Here is a 19,399-nt window from a genome sequence, read left to right as displayed (position 1 = left end):
TTATCGGTAGGATGTGGACCAGAAAACCAAAAACAATGTGCTAAAAGATGCTAAAAAAAGCTCTGGGAGCTGCAGAGTCGGGTGATAATTCTCTGTGTGTTCATCTTAATGAGGGACCCCTTTTCACATTATACATACTAATTTTATACATTGTTAATATTTAATTATGGATTAGTGCAGCTTTAATCTAAAGTGCTGCTTTTGTTTCCTCCTGTCTTTTGTTTTGGGCTGAAAATCATCTTGAACATGAACTCCAACTTTAAAGCAGCATTACTGTCTGCTATATTAAGACAATGCCCTTCAGCTTCAGCTGCAGAATTCTAAAGCTTCTTACGTATTAACAGTCAACATGTGCTCACCTGCAGCATGGCAGCAGCCAGGTAGACGGACATGAAGATGGGCGTCAGCGTGGTGTGTCCGCTCTTCATCAGGTGGATGGTGTAGAGGAAGATCAGGTGACCGGGGATCACCAGGAGGAGGAGCACCTGAGCAGAGCGATGATTGGCTCCTGGAGGATGGAAGGGAAGGGAAGGTTGAAGGTGAATGTGAGGGAGCCATTTCTAATAAAACTGTCTAAAAGATCGCATGGGCTCTTTATAAAATACACGACTGAATCGACTACCTGCTGTCCACAGACTCCTAACAAGGAAATTAATTTACACCTGGGACAGCGGGACACGGCAATTAACTGCCTGGTAGGACAGAAAAAAGGTTAGTGCTGAAAAGTACCGTTTCAAACTGTGAACTTGCTGCACAATTTAAAGCCTGATTAGAATCCCGACAGCGATTTTTTTTCCATTGACCTCGATATTCAAACCTACTTTAAACATGTGTACTTGAGTGAAAGCCTTTAAGGTAAATTTTTAACAGATAAAAAATTTAATTAATTTGCGATTAATCGTAATTAAATGTTCTAATCGATTGACAGCCCTAATATATATTTTATATAGAACATGACAAACCAAAAAAGTAGATTAAATAATAATAGTAATAATAATTTTAATAATAACATCTTGCAGTTACTGTGACTTATATTTGTGTAATTACCAAGAGTTTAAGGGGAAATGTGTTAAATATGGCACACGTGTATAATTGTGTGTTTAAGGGGGGAAAATAAATAAATAAATAGATAAATAAATAAATAGATAAATAAATAAATAGATGAATAAATAAATAAATAAATAGATAAATAAATAGATAAATAAATAGATTAATAAATAAATAAATAGATGAATAGATAGATAAATAGATTAATAAATAAATAAATAGATAGATAAATAAATAAATAAAAAAGCATAGTATTAATAATGGAGTTGGACAGCTATGCCTAGCCAACCTGTGATTTTATTAAATGGTCAGTATTCTCGGCTGCACGGTACTGACCTGAGCCCCAGAATGTGCGGCAGGGGTAGTAGCAGCCCTTGGCCTCGTCGGGAACCTCCCCGGGAGCACAGTGGAAGTGCAGGTGAGTGGAGATCCTGCTGGCCTGAATCGCCACCAGGTTACCCCCGATTCCTGAAGAAAGGAGAGTTCACGGTTCATGACTGGAGCAGAGCATTCAGGCAAATAAGAAATTCAGTCAAAAGCAAGAAAATCCGTTAAACAAATTGTTTTTTTTCTTAAACTTTCCTCTCATCTTTGCATCGTGTCTCTTCAGGCCTTTTAAAAAAAGACGTTGCTTTAAACGTTTGGGAGCCAGTGATATACTCTTTTTACTATTATCACATTTTGTAAGACTGTGAAAGGGATCACAGTCGGTTTCCTTGTCAAGCAGATGAACAGTCGAGAGAATGTGGGACGCCATCTGTACTGAGGGGCCACTTTACATTCACATACTGCAGCTTATCACACCTTCCCTTTAGCAAGTAACTTCCTGCGTCTTTCATCCCTTGTAGCCACAGTCTGGTGACTAAGCTCTGCAGGAGAGCTGCACATGCATACAGATATCAACAACAGACTTGCTGACAGGTGGGCGCAGAGCAGCTATGAAGAGAACTGCTCAGAGTAGAACTGCTGGAGACGTTTCTATATTCAGAATCATAAAAAATGCATCATTCAAATGCTTGCAGTAGCAGATCTTCTATACGTGGCTGCTGTCAGTCACTGAAGTGGTTGTGTACTATAAACCAAGAACAAGAAGCAGGCCTGTTATTGTGGTGACGAGTATATTAAATTAGACACTGCCACCACCTCAGGCTGATCTATACTTAATTCAATCTATCGTGGCTCTTTGTCGGCCTGGTGACATTTTATTGGAGCATTACCAGCGCTCCCACGGGGGCCTGTAAACAGACATAACCTCACAATGAGCATTCACACTCACTCTCTGTGCCCCGTCTGTCACCGTCCTCTCACTAGCTCAACGTGCCACTGATCTGATGTGGGAGCTTTAAAGCAGCAGTAGGCAGAATATTTTTGCATCATTGATAATAATAACCATAATAACCTTTCAGCATATTGTAACTCAAGTGTTCTAAAGAAATAATTAGATTCTGCTCCTCCTCATGGCTCTGTTTTCAGGCTTTAAAACATCTAATCTGATCAGCGCTGTCTAGTTTGACCGTTTGGTCGGAGTTTGCAAGTGATTGACAGCCAGCTCTCATAGATGGCAGCTGGACAGCAGACCTCAGATCAGCTCTTACTGCTTGATTTCCTCCAGTCTGTGAAATCTTGCAGATGCCGTTAGGAGCACCGGAGGACACCAGAGGAAACTAAGGATGCACCGATAGTACAAGTACTTACATTTGGGTACTCGCCGATACCGAGTACCGATACGAGTACTTCTCTGTGCCAAAAGACCCTCGTTAACAGCCAGCTGGAGGGTGTGAGCGACACACGGCAGGCTGGGGAGTCCCGCATATGAGGCGGTGTGCCGCGACCGGCTATAGGGCGGCTTGGAAAGGCTCGCGGCCGCAGCTTTACAGCGCTCCCCGTCCAGACCACGCCGCACCGTGACGGGGCTCCCTGCTCCCGACTGTCGACCGGGACGGACGGTCCTCAGTACGCCCCAACCGCGTCGTGCCGTGGCCCACGTAAAAGGCGCCAGGGGTCTGCGGCGATGTCTGCAACCCCCCCGACCCGTCTTGAAACACGGACCAAGGAGTCTAACGCACGCGCGAGTCAGAAGGTGCAAGCAAAACCCTGTTGCACAATGAAAGTGAGGTGGGATCCCGGCCCAGCGGGGTCGGGCGTACCACCGGCCCGTCTCGCCCGCAACGTCGGGGAGGTGGAGCATGAGGACCCGAAAGATGGTGACAAGAGGTTAACGTCATGCTGCCGTAAAGTGGTATCGGTGCCGTTTTGTAAGTACAAGTACGAGTACATGAGCACAGTATCGGACCCGATACCCGATCCAAAAATCACAATAAATGGTAATATTGAATCGCATTACATATTGAATCGGCACCCAAGTAACGTGATGGTATTGAGTCAGGAGATAGGTAAATCGTCCCAGCCCTATAATTTTTGCATAGATTTATGCACAATAGATTATTGTGTTCTTGGATTGTGCATGGGGTTTTGACTTTCTGGCTTTTTGTCCTTGAGGGCGTTTGGGATGTGCAGGCGGCGGCGGCGGCGGCAGGGGGTTTCTTACAACCTCAGCAGGGGGCAGAGGTAGAGCGAAGGAGGTTTTGGGGGCAATCTGGCTTATTCAGGTCACTGGGTCTGACAGGAGGAATGAGGGTGAGGAGGTCTGGGCTACAGCGAGGCCACGTGGGGAACTGCAGGGGGTCTCAGCCGGGTCTCTCTGCCCCGAGGGGGAGAGACAGACATCTCATCTCATCTCTGCTCCTCTCCTCTCCTCCAGGTTTAATTTCATTTTGTTTATTTGAACGGCTCGGGGTGTGACGCGATAACAACAAACACAGATAAAATGTGATGAAAGAAAAACACGGACAAGCAGACAGAGGAAAAAATGAGTTATTGGTGGAAGTGAGATGTAAAGCAGGCAGACTCCTTATCTTAAAAACAAACAAATACGACAAGGTGACAAGCCGAGATTAAAGACGGCTTTATCTGAGTGCTGTCTGGTGGGAAACGGCAGAACAAGATGCAGAACGTCGTATGATATCTGCAGGTTCAGAGAGCCACGTCGGAGGCTTTATAATGACAAACTGAATTTAAAGTCTAAATAAAATAGGGCTGTCAAAGGTAACGCGATAAAAACACACATTTGTTTTAACGCCACTCTTTTATTTAACGCATTAACGCAATCGATCTTTCGGAGGTTGTAGCGGACTCAGTTTTAAAGCATGAGTGAAGACTGATGAATCCATCGGTACCAACCATGTCATACTAGCTTGTCGCGAAGGAGGTTAAATAACGCTCCAAAGTTATGGTACATTTTGGCGAGGAAAAACTGCCATGGCCATTTTCAAAGACCTGACAGTACCTGTGAGGGTTTCTGGACAATATCTGTCATTGTTTTGTGTTAAATGATTTCCAATAATAAATATATACATACATTTGCATAAAGAAAGCATATTTGTCCAGCAAATGTGAGATTAAATATTGTTAACGGTTGACAACCCTAATATAAAGACCAGAACACCTCCCATTTCATGTCGCTAAAGAACCTCTCTGGCTCAATAGGAACAAGTACAACAGGAAATTAACTGGCAGACGCTTCCTCAATACCTGGATTAAATAAACCAGAATACCTTTTAAGAATTTAAATAATAGAATTCAAGCAGCCACAGATACCTTCTATCTTCTATTGCAGGAGGGAAATTGCATAAAATAATGTATTAAAATGAACTAATGGAGGTCAGCGTCTCCCTCTATCTTTCATTTAACCCGTCTTTTCTTATCACGCTCTGCACATCTCCTTTCTAATCAAACATCCACACACCGTCCTTTCACACTTCCTGTTCCGTCTGCCTTCTTCTTTAATGTTATTCTTTTATTAGAAACGGGACCCTCGGTGCATTTTAATCTGCTGAAAAGACACGCCTCGCTGTTTCCTCACCCGTGAATAAAACGCTGGGAATCGGAGGCAGATAAAAGGTTCGCTCAGACCTGGATGTTTCTGACACGCCACGCACAAAATAAAAACATCTTCGCCCTCGCAAACAGACGCAGGCTTGATTCCCCCCAGCTGTTTCGTGCCCGGGATACGTCTCGACGGGAAAACCAATTAAGAGTCAGAATCGTACTCCATCTCGTTAAATGTCTCTCATTAATGCCATTTAATTAAAAGCTTATCTCTTGTTGTGGAGGTGCCAGCGTCCTGGCAACCGTGGCTGAGCCAGTGAGAGCGGTGGGAGACAGAAGCGAGAGGAGATGGAACAGGACCAGTTCTATGGAGTGGAGACAGACGGACTGTGGCCGTCTCATTAGGTAAGATGAGCATTTTGGAGTCTTTATTTAGTCACTTTCATTTCTCCGGGGAGCACACAGGCGCCTCTTCTGTTCACATACATTCACACCTGGGAGCTGCACAGCACAAAGACAAATAGACTCTAAGGCATGTCATCCATCTTGTGTATAAACTCTTTGTCTGGATCTCAACTCCAACGGGGTCAAAGACTGCATTAATTGCAAAACTGAGAAGGATAAACGAGACAAAGAGATACGGTTTCTCTGTAAACCCAAACGTTAAACAGTCTGTTGTCGTCCGCTGTGTAAAATAAAGCTGGGATGTGTCGCTGATGCTTGTAAGGAACCTTTTGTTTAATTATATTTGTATTGACACTTAGCATCAAACACACTTCCATGAAATGAGTTACAGACCCTGAATACATCACCATCCTATGTCTGCCTAAAGTGCCATCCATTCTTGACGGCACAATTCCAAAAGAGAAAGTCTCTTAAGGGGAACATGACATCTGAAAATATCTTGTAAGGCATTATGAGTCTCAGAATCCCAGAGAACATGGTAATGATGCGCATTTAGATTTACACAATTTTATCTCCAGGAAGCTGGAGTTACCATCATAGTGGGATTTCCGAGAGGATGTAAATGGGACTGTAATTTACTAAATGAACATCGTGCTGTGTTGAAGAAGACTTGAAACTAGAGATTGAGACCATGAACTCATGTTTAGAATGTTTACTGATGTAATAAATCAAGAGAGAAGTAGGCTCATTTTCTCATAGACTTCTATACAACCGGAGGAGTCGCCCCCTGCTGGCTGCTAGAGAGAATGCAGGTTTAAAACACTTCTGTGCACTGGCATTAAAGCAATCTAACTACACAAGCTTTGAGTTTCCATTACATACGTTTATCTCTTGTCTATACAGCCCTGGATTTAGGAAGCTATTATATTAAAACCGTTGGTCCGGGTTCCCCTCGTCCGTTGGCGCCCCCGTAGGCGAGGCATTTGCAGATCAAACAGTGACACCTTGAAGCCATTCACACAGTAAAAGAAGAAGAAGAAGCAGTGCCAACACTGTGACTCACCGTTGATAACCGGGGTGTACACCACGATGCCAGCCAGATTTGGGTCGGACACCGTTTTGTCCAGGATGAGCCCTCCGATGCTGCAGAGCACAACATCATAACATCATTAAGTGGTGTGTAAGACACAGATAGAGCGAGACAAAGACGGCATGGAAAGACGAAGATAGAGCATCTAAATGATGTCCACAGTGAATTTGTATGCTTGTCTATAAATGGCACTAAAAACTGCTTCATCAGCTGCAGAGTGGTGAAGACTAAGAGAGGGTTTCCATCTTATGGTGTCCAGACTGGAGACAGTATTTCTATCGTCTTCCTCTATAAAAGCCTGAGAGATATGGTATCACCTGCACTGAGTACTGAGTAATGGCGAGCGACACCATCATTCCCTCCTACCGGCTGTATTAGTGAGGCTGCCAGGCTCAAGGGGACCCGAGGGTGCGTGTGCTCCGGTGCTGCTGCAATTTGTTTAGGGGATGAGTCATCGGGCAGACCCAGACACTGGGAGTAGCAGACGTAGAACAGATGTTCTTTCCCCTTTGAAGGGAAACAGTAGGACCGGGACGATTCACCTTCCTCCTGATTCGATATGTATTGTGATTTTTGTTAACTTTTTTAACACTAAACCATGGGGAAAAGGGACTAGGGACTTTTACTTTGGAAAATATCTAAATGAATCCAGTAAGAATGTTTGATTTTCAGCATGTATGTAGTCAGAGATGTCCTGAAGTCAAATATATCAGTCAATGTCAGGAATTATTTATTATCCAGCAACCCAAAAATCAAAGAATAAAGACATTTCCCTCACAGATTAGTGGTGTTTTCTTTTTAATTTATAAGGGACATGTAATGTTTTATACTTCTGGTGAATATAATCCATCAATCTTATTTCCATAGATGTATGTTGTATTTACAGTTCCCTTTGTTAACACCTTATTTTGAAAACTAGTCCCACATGTCTACTTCCTCTAACTTCTCCAAGGTGGTCTCTAGCTCTCCCGTCAGCTCCGTTCTCTTTATCATCCATGGTCAGCTCCATCGGGCCGTTTCAATGCAGAGAACAGAAATGTCAGTATCTGGGTGCTCTACAGTCGTAGCGTTGGCCCATTTGACCACGGAGACGAGAGCGACGGCCGGCTTCGACAGCAACGTTACCGCCATACGATAACGTTTCCTGTCCGTGACAGAGTTAGCATGCAGCTTTAGCTCTGCTCCGTCTAGCTCTGCTTTTCCTGTCAATGTGTGAAACCCAAAGTGTTTCCATCCTTTACTGGATGTGTAGTGTTTACCACGCTGGATTTATCCACGTGGATGCTCCAATGTTTTCTATTTTTTCTCGTTTGGGCTCGGTTTGTTTTGGTTGACGGATACTGAACGGACATGACGTCACGTTACTCAGACTACAACAATAAAATCAGTAACTTCCTTCTACCTCCACATACTGTAGACTCAGATGAAGCAAATTGAAATTAAAAAAATTGATTTCAGGATAAATAAAAAATCACAACACATAGGTGAATAACTGAACACACACCTACTGATGAACATGGCAGTGATGACCGGCTCCCATCCGGAGTAGAGCAGGGTGCGGCTGGCCGGGTGCTTGGAGGAGATGACGATCCACAGCGGAGTCAGACACATGAAGAAGGCGCAGACCAGTGACGACACATACGGGTAGGTATCTGGGGAAGAGGAAGACATGCATTAATTTTTTCTGTTTGGGGAGCCTCTCCCAGCATGCATAAGGGGAATGGTACGGAAACAAGCTGGGTACTGTTTGAAAATGCTTCCAAACCAGTGCCATTATGATAGCTGACCTTCAGCAACGATACCAAAATGATACTCTCATCAGAAGCTTAGTTTGAGGTAGGGCTGCACAATCAATCGAATATTAATCGCGATTTTGGCATTCCACAATTCAATGAACATGATCGACCGCGATATATATAAAATTTAGTATCACATTTAGCAAAACCAGCTTCAGTCTCCAATCCAGCTGAGCTGCACATGTTTCTAAATGTGAGAGGAGATGTGGAGCACCAACACGGAGAAGGTTTCTCTCTACAACTGTTCTCTCTTTGTTCAAACCACAATATAGCACAACTATTTCGAAAAAAGTAATTTGGGTAAAGCACCTGCTCAGGTGTTTCCAGCAGGATACTAAATAACTGTCATTAGGAAACAGTCCCAGATTTATTATCTCCATAGTCTCGTATAGCTGCAGAACAGAAATGGCCCAATGTTCAGGGTATAATGGGCTCTAGCAGCAAACCGTCAGTCCTAAAATGCAGCGCTGAGAAAGATATAGCGAGGCACACGTTTGAGAGGGGAGCCTTGTCCCCAAATCAACCCACACTGACACTGACATTGACTTAAAATTCACAGAGTAAGCTGGCTATCAGCCACGCTCCAATTAAGGTCTTGTACAGGTTAAACTGTTTACATGAACCTCTGACAGCCTGCCATTGAGCAGCACCTTCTGCCGTGATTAAACCAACCAACAAACAATTGATATTTCGGTCTATCTCTGGTGGAATACCATCCATCCATCCCTCCATCCATCCCTCCCTCCCTCCCTCCCTCCCTCCATCCATCCATCCCTCCATCCAGGGCCGGGTCGCAAAAAAAGTTTTGATAAGCTGTGACAGCTCTTATTTGTGCCTCTGGCTGCTCATGGGTTTTGTAGCACTTTAGAGCCATCTGCCAATCTGTTTTCTCAGAACCAAAGTATTAAAATTAAGGGATTTTCAGACCGAGTACAAGTACTTACATTTGGGTACCGAGTACCGATACCGAGTACCGATACCGAGTACCGATACGAGTACTTCTCAGTGCCTAAAGCCCCTCGTTAACAGCCAGCTGGAGGGTGTGAGCGACACACGGCAGGCTGGGGAGTCCCGAATACGAGGCGGTGCGCCGCGACCGGCTCTAGGTCGGCTTGGAAAGGCTCGGGGCGAAGGTGCTTCCCGGGGCCGTGGCCAAAGCGTCACCGGGGCGGACTGTCCTTAGTGCGCCCCAACCACATCGTGCACCCCAGGGCGGGGCTCGGCCCATGTAAAAGGCGCCAGGGGTCTGCGGTGATGTCTGCAACCCACCCAACCCGTCTTGAAACACGGACCAAGGAGTCTAACGCATGTGCGAGTCAGAGGTTGCAAGCAAAACCCCGTGGTGCAATGAAAGTGAGGGCTGGCACCACCCGCACCGTCGGGGAGGTGGAGCGTGAGCACGTGCGATAGGACCCGAAAGATGGGGACGAGAGTTTAACGTCGCGCTGCCGTAAAGTGGTATCGGTGCCGCTGTATCGGAGCCGTTTTGCGAGTACAAGTTCATGAGCACAGTATCGGACCCAATACCCGATACTGGTATCGGTATCGGTATCGGTGCATCCCTAATGAAAATTGATGGCCATGAAACACATCTGTAATATCATTAAATGATCCCGGAGACTCTCGTGTTTCTATGTTGAGGAACATTAAGAATCAAAAAGTGAAGTTGTCTGTTTGCACACATACTTTAATTAATTTTTTCTTCCAGGCTCAGCCTTCTGCCAGTTTACGGCTGTATACGTAACGAAGTGGGGAATAAAACAAATAGTAAAATACATGGAGTATAATGCCCTCTCTCTTTGTCCTAATAGACGTGTGTGTGACTTGTGTATGACTCCCATTCTGCAGGTGTAGATGCAGCCGCTCTCTCAGCGGTCTAGACCCAACCTGAACCGGATTTATTTATTTAACGGCATTTCTTCCCAGTTTTTTTCTCCATCATGGAGTCAATTCTCTCGCGGACTGCCCTGAAATGGCCCAGCGTTGCCACATCCACACAAACACACACACACATACTCGTGCACGCTCACAAGCTTTGGCCCCATTCCTTGGTGTTCCCGCGCTCATTATCCCTGCTTTTATCTGCTGTCGAGCCCTCTCACGACTACAACAATCCTGTTTGTTAAAAGCTCTTTATAAATAAACCCAACTCCTGCAGCTACTATATGTCTAGCCCAGTCTCATCTCTAAAATTAGAAGCATTTTAGAAGCATAAAGTTCTTATCTGCACAGATATAATCATGTGTTTAGTTGACAGTAAACTTGACCATTACTTCCAATTCAGCAGGGAAGTGTCGGCGTGGCTCTGGCTCATGAACAACAGAGCTACTGTCCTGAGAGAGTGACACAGCCAGACAGCCTCGCTGCTCTGGCCCGCCATGGAAATATGAAATCTGAAGTGTGTTTAATACATTTAGCTCACAGCAGCAGCAGCAGCGCTAAAGTGTTCCTTTCACTGCGGTGAGCATCTATGTCATGCTATTAGACCAGACAGGGTTGGTTAGTTAGTTAGTTAGGAGACTCTGTCCAGAGGAAACAGGTCCCAGTGTTGGCTGTATTAAGTGATACAAGGTGGTGAAACGAAGGTCTGGGTGCGACATGAATTAAACATGTGGAATGTGTGGTTGTGGTGGGGAGGAAGAGTCCGTCTGTTCTCTGAGTGGAGAGCAGCGCTGCTACCAGAGTGAGGCAGGAGGGACCTCTACTGGCCGACTGAGGGAAGAGCTTCTAACTGAGAGGAGATGGACCAGACTGTCAAAGTTTATTATTAGGGCTGTCAATCGATTAGAATATTTAATTGAGATTAATCACACAATTGTCCATAGTTAATCGCATAAATCACATCTTTTTATCCGTTCAAAATGTACTTCAAAAGGAATTTTTTAAAAGTATTTAACAGGGATGAGTCATGATTGCGACTATTCATCCCGTCTTAAATAATCTATATTTCCCTTGTATTAAATGTCGCAGGCGCTGCTCGGTAGTAACGTTACTACCGGTAAAACGTCAAGGCCTTTGGAAGGAGGCTAGGACACGGGCGGACATGGGTCTTACTAACACATGTGCAGTGTAACTGCGTTGCGACTGGCTCAATTTCGGCGAGTGCAGACCAGATTTTACTGCACATGTGTTTTACCCCGAAGGTATGACGTGTGCATGCGGCGATTATTCAAATAATAATCGACTAATTCCCAGTGATTTAACGAATAGTATTTTTGCTTGGAATACACATCCCTAGTATTTAATACTCTTAAAACTGTGTCTGTTTTGGAAGTGTTGTCAAACTTCTGTATTATCTATTCATCTACAGAGTTGTCTTTTATATCTGACAACGAAGAAGACTGTAGTTCTCCTGGCTGAGAAGGGGTTAATGTTCTCAAGACAAAACAATTCCAGACACTGGGACTACTAATTACTTAATTGCACCTTAATTAACACTTAAGAGAAAGTATGCAGTAATTGCGCGTCGGAAAATGTAGAAAAAAGGGCTGTCATTCAATTAAAATATTTAATCACATGATTGTCCATAGATTAATCGCAAATTAATCGCACATTTTTTAATCAGATTTGTCAAGTATTTAATCCTCTTATCAACATGGGAGTGGACGAATATGCTGCTTTATGCAAATGTATGTATATATTTATTATTGTAAATCAATTAACAACACAAATCAATGACAGATATTGTCCAGAAACATTCATTTAGCGCAGAGTTCTGAAGGTAGAAGCTGTTCACCTACCCAGGCACTTGTAGAGGCCCTGGCTTATCCAGGCCAGGATCGCCAAGGTTATGAGGTCACCAAAACTGGCGGCGATGGGTGTGGCTACGTTGTCGGGGTTGATGCCCGTCTTCTTCGAACCCACAATTACACCCACCATGATGATACCTGAACAGAGCGTGACACAGAAAGGGTGGAGCACTTGACTTATGGTGACTTATTCAGACATTAAGAAGTGTTTTTGTAAGCCTAACTTTGAGATTAGTGACTGTTTGGGGAGGAGGACAGACGGGAGCGACCCAGCGTCGTCACGGCGACAGTATTAACAGTTTATTTTAAAGCTGTGGTCCTCAGCTGTCACTGTGTGTGTGTGTGTGTGTGTGTGTGTGTGTGTGTGTGTGTGTTTACCCTGCAGCAGGGAGGCTATAAAGGCCGTGGCCACGCTGCTGGAGCAGAGCAGCACGGCGTGGCTCATCTGGAACTTCCCTTCCGGGATCCAACCGAGAACCACGGCTGCTACGGCTGCCAGGAAACCCACCACAGTGGCCTGGACCTGGAGGAGAGACGGAGGGAGTGGGAGTTACTATTATTAGAGTAGAGACTACTACTACAGTACGTGTGTGAAAACAGGATCAGCAGAAGGGGGGACTTTTGGTACGTCATGTTCCATATCTGTCACATCACGTCTCGGTACAATAACACTTCCTGCTGATGTGTGTGTGTGCGTGTTATTGAGTAACATATCGGACAAACAGCTCGTCAAAACACTCCGAGGTTACATGTGTTTATCAGTGTGTAGGGAGATGATTAACAGAGAACGTACTCGCTCTCACTACACAGACAGAGATCGATAAAACGGTCTGAGCAAACACCCACCAGGATCCAACCAATTATCACCACCGGTGGTGGTGAGGATGTGTATCTAGAATATTACAGATGTTTGAAGGAGATGTTTTCACAGCAATATAAAATAGATAATAGAGAGAGAATTATAACTGACAAAACGCTTCAAATGTATTTTATTGCGTTGCCAAAAGGCCACGGTGGAAATGTTTTGAGTGCTCCTAAATGAAAAAGTTCAGTGCATCAGTGCAACTAATGTCTGGAGCTCTGAATCATTGTTGATTCCTTCTAAATGAAAAGGCAATAATGTATGTAATGTATGTGCATGCACGTAGTGTGTGTGTGTGTGTGTGTGATTACCTGCTTCAGTGCCAGGTTGCCTATAATTAGATTCCACTTCTCTATGGGAGAATCCATCTTGCCCACATTCACCTGTGTCGGGAGGCAGGACAGAAGAAAGACAACAGTTCGATGAGTTTTCTATGACTGCCTATAAATATGCCAGAGCCCCTTTATGACCTTAAACACAGCCCCCCCCAAGGTATCATGGACTTAAAGGGGTACTCCAGCTGTTCAGTAAAGCACCATCATACAGAATTAGAAGAGACAGATTAAAGAAAAGTATGGTCATCAATCGATGCAGCAGAGGCCGAGATATCCTGACTTTAAGACCCTAGAACGGGTCAAGCAGCTCCCAACTGGATCCTACAAGTCCCATAATGCAGTTTAATAACGTTTTTCTTTAGGCCCTCCCTACCTGGTAGAGCCCCACATCTTTCACACTTCTTTTTGGCTGTAGTTTGGTCTTTGAGCCAGCTGCAGTGTATGAGCACAACAGACAACTGAGTCTCAAGTTAACCATCAGGAGAGCTACGATGCTGCGTTCACTGTCCCCAGTTCAACGCCCGGGAGCGTTAACTTAGCCACGGTGCTGCGTGTAGTGTCGCGGACATGCAGTCACTTTCCGACAGACCGTGTGTGTGTTGTCGGTTGCGTTCTAGCTGTGAACGTAGCTGTAGCAGACAAATGTGTGTACACTTTATTTGTCGGTGAATAAATGCTACGAGGCAACAACTCCTCCGCTCACGCGAGCTATAGACGGGAGCCGACTTCCTGTATCTGTAACGCCGGCTCAAACTCTCTTAAGGTGGACCAGCTTGTCTCCTTAAAGTGACGATATCTTTTAACCGTTTTAATCGATAATCGCGTTAATCGGTTAAAATGCTTAATGTTGGTTAACGGTTAATTATTAACATCCCTAGTACCTCATACAAGCCCACTTCAAAAACACCCAAACTGTCCCTTTAATATGGACACACTTTGGACTGGACATGTTTCATCCCTTTTATAAAATCTTCATCTGTCGTCCCAGTTACACAGCAGCAGCATGCCCTTAACAAACACTTTAATCTACACTATCTATTATAAATTCTATATGCAATGTAAGTTAAACTGGTTCAACAGCTGTAATAGCTGTGATAAGACGGGATACAAGTCCTGCCACACTCTGTGAATCACTGTCTGTTCCACGGCTGAGCCGGAGGAAAACATGAACACTAAAGACAAATAGTTTTTTCGGGACACCACGGAGGAGTCTCAGCTCACACTGAGCTCCGCTGGCCGTGTTGACACAGCACTGCGTGAATGTGGAGTCTGTGTGCAGAGAGATGGAGGGGAGGGTGGGGGGGAGAGGACAGGAAGACACGAAAACCAAACAAAGAGAGAATTCTGCTCCGTCACTTCTTCATTTCAGCTTCTTGTACTTCTCAGAGAGTTTGAGTCAGTGTGGAGAGACAAACACGGAGAAATATCTGCTGAATGTGGACAGGAATGTAATCCCTACAGATTTATGAGGCAGTTTTATGTGCTGCGAATGTATGCACTCGTGGTTGTCTAACAGGCCAACGTGTTGCCCTTCCCTTTTTGTACACTGTTTGCTCTGGGAGGTCTGAAGTGGAGCAACACATTTGCCATCTGACTCTCGGGCCGTCCGTCCCACCGCCCTCTACGGGAAATCTCCCCTCGCTCTGCTACATCAGCACAAATTCCTCCACTAATTCCTAATCCGCAAAGCTCCTACACCAAAAATCCATTCAAGATGCTCCAAAATGATTCTCACATGAAACTTTCCAAAGTCATGAGAAGTAGAATTCAGAAGAAGGCCGGTGAACGCTGAGACACTGACAAACAAGGTCAGTATTCCAAGACGTTTCAGAGGTGACCAATAACAACCGTACGCAGACAGAGGCTCAGTCTGTGGCGATGAGACACCACCACAAAAAATGATGTAACGCAACACAAACAAACACACCCAAACAAATCCACAGCAGCTAAGAGGACATGTTGTGAAGCTGCCTGGGAACTTTTCTAATGTTGCAACTAGGGCTGGCATGATTGTCCGTAGTTAATCCTGATTAATCTCACATTTCATCTGTTCAAAATGAACCTTAAAGGGAGATTTGTCAAGTATTTAATACTCTTATCAACATGGGAGTGTGCTGCTTTATGCAAATGTATGTGTATATGTATTATTGTAAATCAATTAATAACACAAATCAATGACAGATATTGATCCAGAAACCCTCACAGGTACTGCATTTAGCATAAAACAATATGCTCCAATCATAACATGTCAAACTGCAGCCCAACAGACAACAACAGCTGTCAGTGTGTCAGTGTGCTGACTTGACTATGACTTGCCCCAAACTGCATGTGATTATCATAAAGTGGGCATGTCTGTAAAGGGGAGACTCGTGGGTACCCATAGAACCCATTTACATTCACATATCTGGAGGTCAGAGGTCAAGGGACCCCTTTGAAAATGGACATGACAGTTTTTCCTTGCCAAAATGTACTGTAAGTTTGGAGCATTATTTATTATTATTCTAGTTTCATATGATACCAGTATCTTCACAAGCTACATCCATTCCAACGGAGCAAAAACAAAACATTATTTTGTTTTCACACTTCATACTGGACATAAAAATACTTCCCTGGTAGTGTGTCATTGTGACTGTGATCAGAGAGAGCCGGTGTGTGTGTGTGTGTGTGTGTGTGTGTGTGTGTGTGTGTGTGTGTGTGTGTGTGTTTGTCTCACCGCTGTAGAAAGCCTGGAGGCCAGAGTCATCTCCAGGTTTCCCTTGAGGCCGAGCAGAGCAGGTACCAGGATGAAGATCTCTGTGATGTACTGGAACGCCTCCCAGTGCTGTGGAGGAAACAAGGAAGTAACGTACAGTATATGACACCACGTCTGACCTCCTAATAACTGAACTTTCCCTCATTTGACATTCAAATTCAAATACTATGCTATCATTTAGATAAAGGGAAACACTCCTCATTTGCATATATGAACCTGTGCAGTCAACAGGGCGACTTGAAATTCAATAAAGGATGTCAAACGTTGACCTGGCTTCGTAGTGCAGGCCTCCAGTTAAACTGTTGGCTTGTTTACAACCTGTCTGATGTCAGACTTTGTTCTAGTGGTGACATCATGTTCCCACATCTCCGTAATGACTCTGCTGAGTACAGTGTTATATCACGACTGATAGAAACAATGGCCTCAACTGTGAAATTAAGTATGTAATAAAGTGGAATTATCCTTTAATGCCACCCTGCCTTGAGCTCTCGATTACGCTGGTTGTTGTTTGAATAATAGTTGTATTGTAGCTCGGCTTACTTGCACAATATCCAGCACCATTCCAGCTGATACGGTTCCAAACCCAGCGAGCAGGAAAGGCAGCAAGATCTGCAGAGCCATGGCAAGTGGCGACTCCTTGGGCATGTTATGCGCGCGCGACCCCAGCCCTTCCTCCTCGTCCTCTTCGTCCTCCTCACACGCCTCCTCCCCGGAGAGCCTCCTCTCGGCCAGCATGGGCTCCGTTTCAGAGTAGCCTCCGTCGCCGCAGTCAGATAAAGTCACAGAGGACCGAGAGGCCCGGTCCAGGAGCCGTCGGCCCTCTATGTGCGGCGTCTCTTGCCTGTAGCCGTTCTGGAGCGAGACGGCCTCAGGTTTGGCGCCGAGGTCCACCATGGCCAGCCGCTCCTCCTGTAGCTTGGTGTAACCGGTGGGAACCATGGTCTGGAACAAAGAGGCGATCCGCCCGGAGGAAACAGGTTTCAGAGAGAGAGCGCTCCACCCGGCACCTGCTCCGCTCATGCGCACCGTCAGGCTAGAGCCCAGGGAATCCCCTATAGCTCCTCCCAGACTCTGGATACTCATGGTGTGGTACAGGGCTGACCTGTCTCATCTCCTGCCGTCCAGTCTGACAGCAGCGTACACAAATGAAGAGGTTTAGATTGGCTCGGGTGCATCGTCCATGTTGGCTTTAGGGACTCATCAGCCTGAGGAAAACACACAAGGAAAGATAACAGAGGAGAGAATAGCCGGGAGAACAGGAAACCTCAGCCTGAAGCAATATTTAACCGGACATGGAACAGCTGAGTCACCTCTTATGAAGAGGCACAACACCTCCAATATTGGTTGGGCTGGGACGATTCACCTATCGCCTGATTCGATACAATCCCGATACTCGGGTGCCGATTCGATATGTATTGCGATTTTTAAGTATTGCGATTAGCTTATACACAGCTTATAGTGTACTGTAAGTCTAATGCAGTGATAGCCAAAGTGAAAATGTACGACGGAGTGTTAGGGCCATATTGAGGGAAAACACATCTGAGATTTACAGAATAAAGTCGTAATATTACAAGAATAAAGTCATAAATTTACGAGAATAAAAGTCGTAATATTACAAGAATAAAGTCATAACTTTACGAGATAAAAATAAAATAACACGTAAAATTACTACTTTATAATATTATGACTTGATTCTCATAATACTACGACTTTTTTCTCTTAAACTTATGACTTTATTATCATAATATTACAAAGCAAAAAATCACAATATTGAATCGCAATACATATCGAATCGGCACCCGAGTATCGTGATAGTATTGAATCAGGAGATAGGTGTATCGTACCAGGTCTAGTCTGTAGCTATATATTTGTTGTACCCTGAAGACATCTTCAAGGTCTTCTGTCAGTGCTGGACAATGTGATGGCACATAAAGACATACATATATATATATATATATATATATATATATATATATATATATATATATATGTGTGTGTGTGTGTGTCCACATCTCACAGTGCTGTTAATGCATTTCACTGGGTGATGTGAAGGTGAAGTGGAAAAGGGATGTAAAAGTGAAACCAAAGCAGGAAAGATCATCATCATCATCATCATCATCATCACCAGTCCAGAGTTAAAGGTGAGTCCAGAGTAAACAGAGTAAACAGAGTAAATAGAGTAAACAGAGTAAATAGAGTAAATAGAGTAAACAGAGTAAACAGAGTAAATAGAGTAAACAGAGTAAACAGAGTAAACAGAGTAAATAGAGTAAATAGAGTAAACAGAGTAAACAGAGTAAACAGAGTAAACAGAGTAAATAGAGTAAACAGAGTAAACAGAGTAAACAGAGTAAATAGAGTAAACAGAGTAAACAGAGTAAATAGAGTAAACAGAGTAAACAGAGTAAATAGAGTAAATAGAGTAAACAGAGTAAATAGAGTAAATAGAGTAAACAGAGTAAACAGAGTAAACAGAGTAAATAGAGTAAACAGAGTAAACAGAGTAAACAGAGTAAATAGAGTAAATAGAGTAAACAGAGTAAACAGAGTAAATAGAGTAAATAGAGTAAACAGAGTAAACAGAGTAAATAGAGTAAACAGAGTAAACAGAGTAAGCAGAGTAAATAGAGTAAACAGAGTAAATAGAGTAAATAGAGTAAATAGAGTAAACAGAGTAAACAGAGTAAACAGAGTAAACAGAGTAAATAGAGTAAACAGAGTAAATAGAGTAAATAGAGTAAACAGAGTAAATAGAGTAAATAGAGTAAATAGAGTAAACAGAGTAAACAGAGTAAATAGAGTAAATAGAGTAAATAGAGTAAATAGAGTAAACAGACTATCACATTATAATAACCTGGTATTCTCCTCTTCATGTGTTCTACATCTCTGTTCAGCCTTTCATCACTACCTGTCTGTCTGAGCCTCTCCAGGTAACGTTAACCTTCACTGTAAGGTGACCTAACTGTCTTTAAAGCTGTGATTATTCAGATAACGATGCTAAACTCTGAGGTAAGGTGACCTAACTGTCTTTAAAGCTGTGATTATTCAGATAACGATGCTAAACTCTGAGGTAAGGTGACCTAACTGTCTTTAAAGCTGTGATTATTTACTGTAAGGTGACCTAACTGTCTTTAAAGCTGTGGTTATTCAGATAACGATGCTGAACTCAGAGGCTAACGGTAGCTGCTGTTGATGTTAGCTCTGCTAGCTGTTAGCTCTGTTAGGAATCACAACAGCAGGAGGTTTATGTGTTAACCCGGAGAACACAGCAACGTTAGCTAGGTTAGAAGATAGAATAACTACTTATTGTAGTCGTCAGCGTGTTTTATGTCTTTCCCATGAGTTACCTTTGAGCGGATTCATCTCACCAGGAGGCTGAAGAAGAGAGATGAAGATGATGAGTCTCCTTCTTCTCTGTCAGTCAGCCAGCAGAGAGCAGAGACGCGTCACAGCCAAGAGTCACCAGAGATCGTCT

General features: G+C 43.9%; 1 protein-coding gene across 2 annotated transcripts in view; it reads right to left on the bottom strand.

Annotated features, from left to right (window-relative positions):
• The window catches only part of slc41a2b (solute carrier family 41 member 2b), a 33,445-nt gene extending 14,046 nt beyond the window's left edge, over positions 1-19,399 (bottom strand). Inside the window, exons 1-10 of one of the 2 annotated variants that reach the window (XM_074626452.1) lie at positions 19,272-19,399; positions 16,465-17,129; positions 15,886-15,993; positions 13,149-13,220; positions 12,354-12,498; positions 11,967-12,113; positions 7,935-8,082; positions 6,404-6,483; positions 1,384-1,515; positions 360-508 (exon numbers count right to left, since the gene is read on the bottom strand). In XM_074626452.1, coding sequence (XP_074482553.1) covers positions 360-508; positions 1,384-1,515; positions 6,404-6,483; positions 7,935-8,082; positions 11,967-12,113; positions 12,354-12,498; positions 13,149-13,220; positions 15,886-15,993; positions 16,465-17,007 — 1,524 coding nt within the window. In that variant the 5' untranslated portion in view covers positions 17,008-17,129; positions 19,272-19,399. Of the gene's footprint in view, positions 1-359; positions 509-1,383; positions 1,516-6,403; positions 6,484-7,934; positions 8,083-11,966; positions 12,114-12,353; positions 12,499-13,148; positions 13,221-15,885; positions 15,994-16,464; positions 17,130-18,778; positions 18,886-19,271 lie in introns of those variants that run through there. The other variant, XM_074626453.1, reaches the window with a different exon arrangement.

This window comes from Sebastes fasciatus, chromosome 23 (assembly GCF_043250625.1).
Source record: "Sebastes fasciatus isolate fSebFas1 chromosome 23, fSebFas1.pri, whole genome shotgun sequence".
NCBI lineage: Eukaryota > Metazoa > Chordata > Actinopteri > Perciformes > Sebastidae > Sebastes > Sebastes fasciatus.
This window is presented reverse-complemented; position numbering and strand designations above follow the sequence as displayed.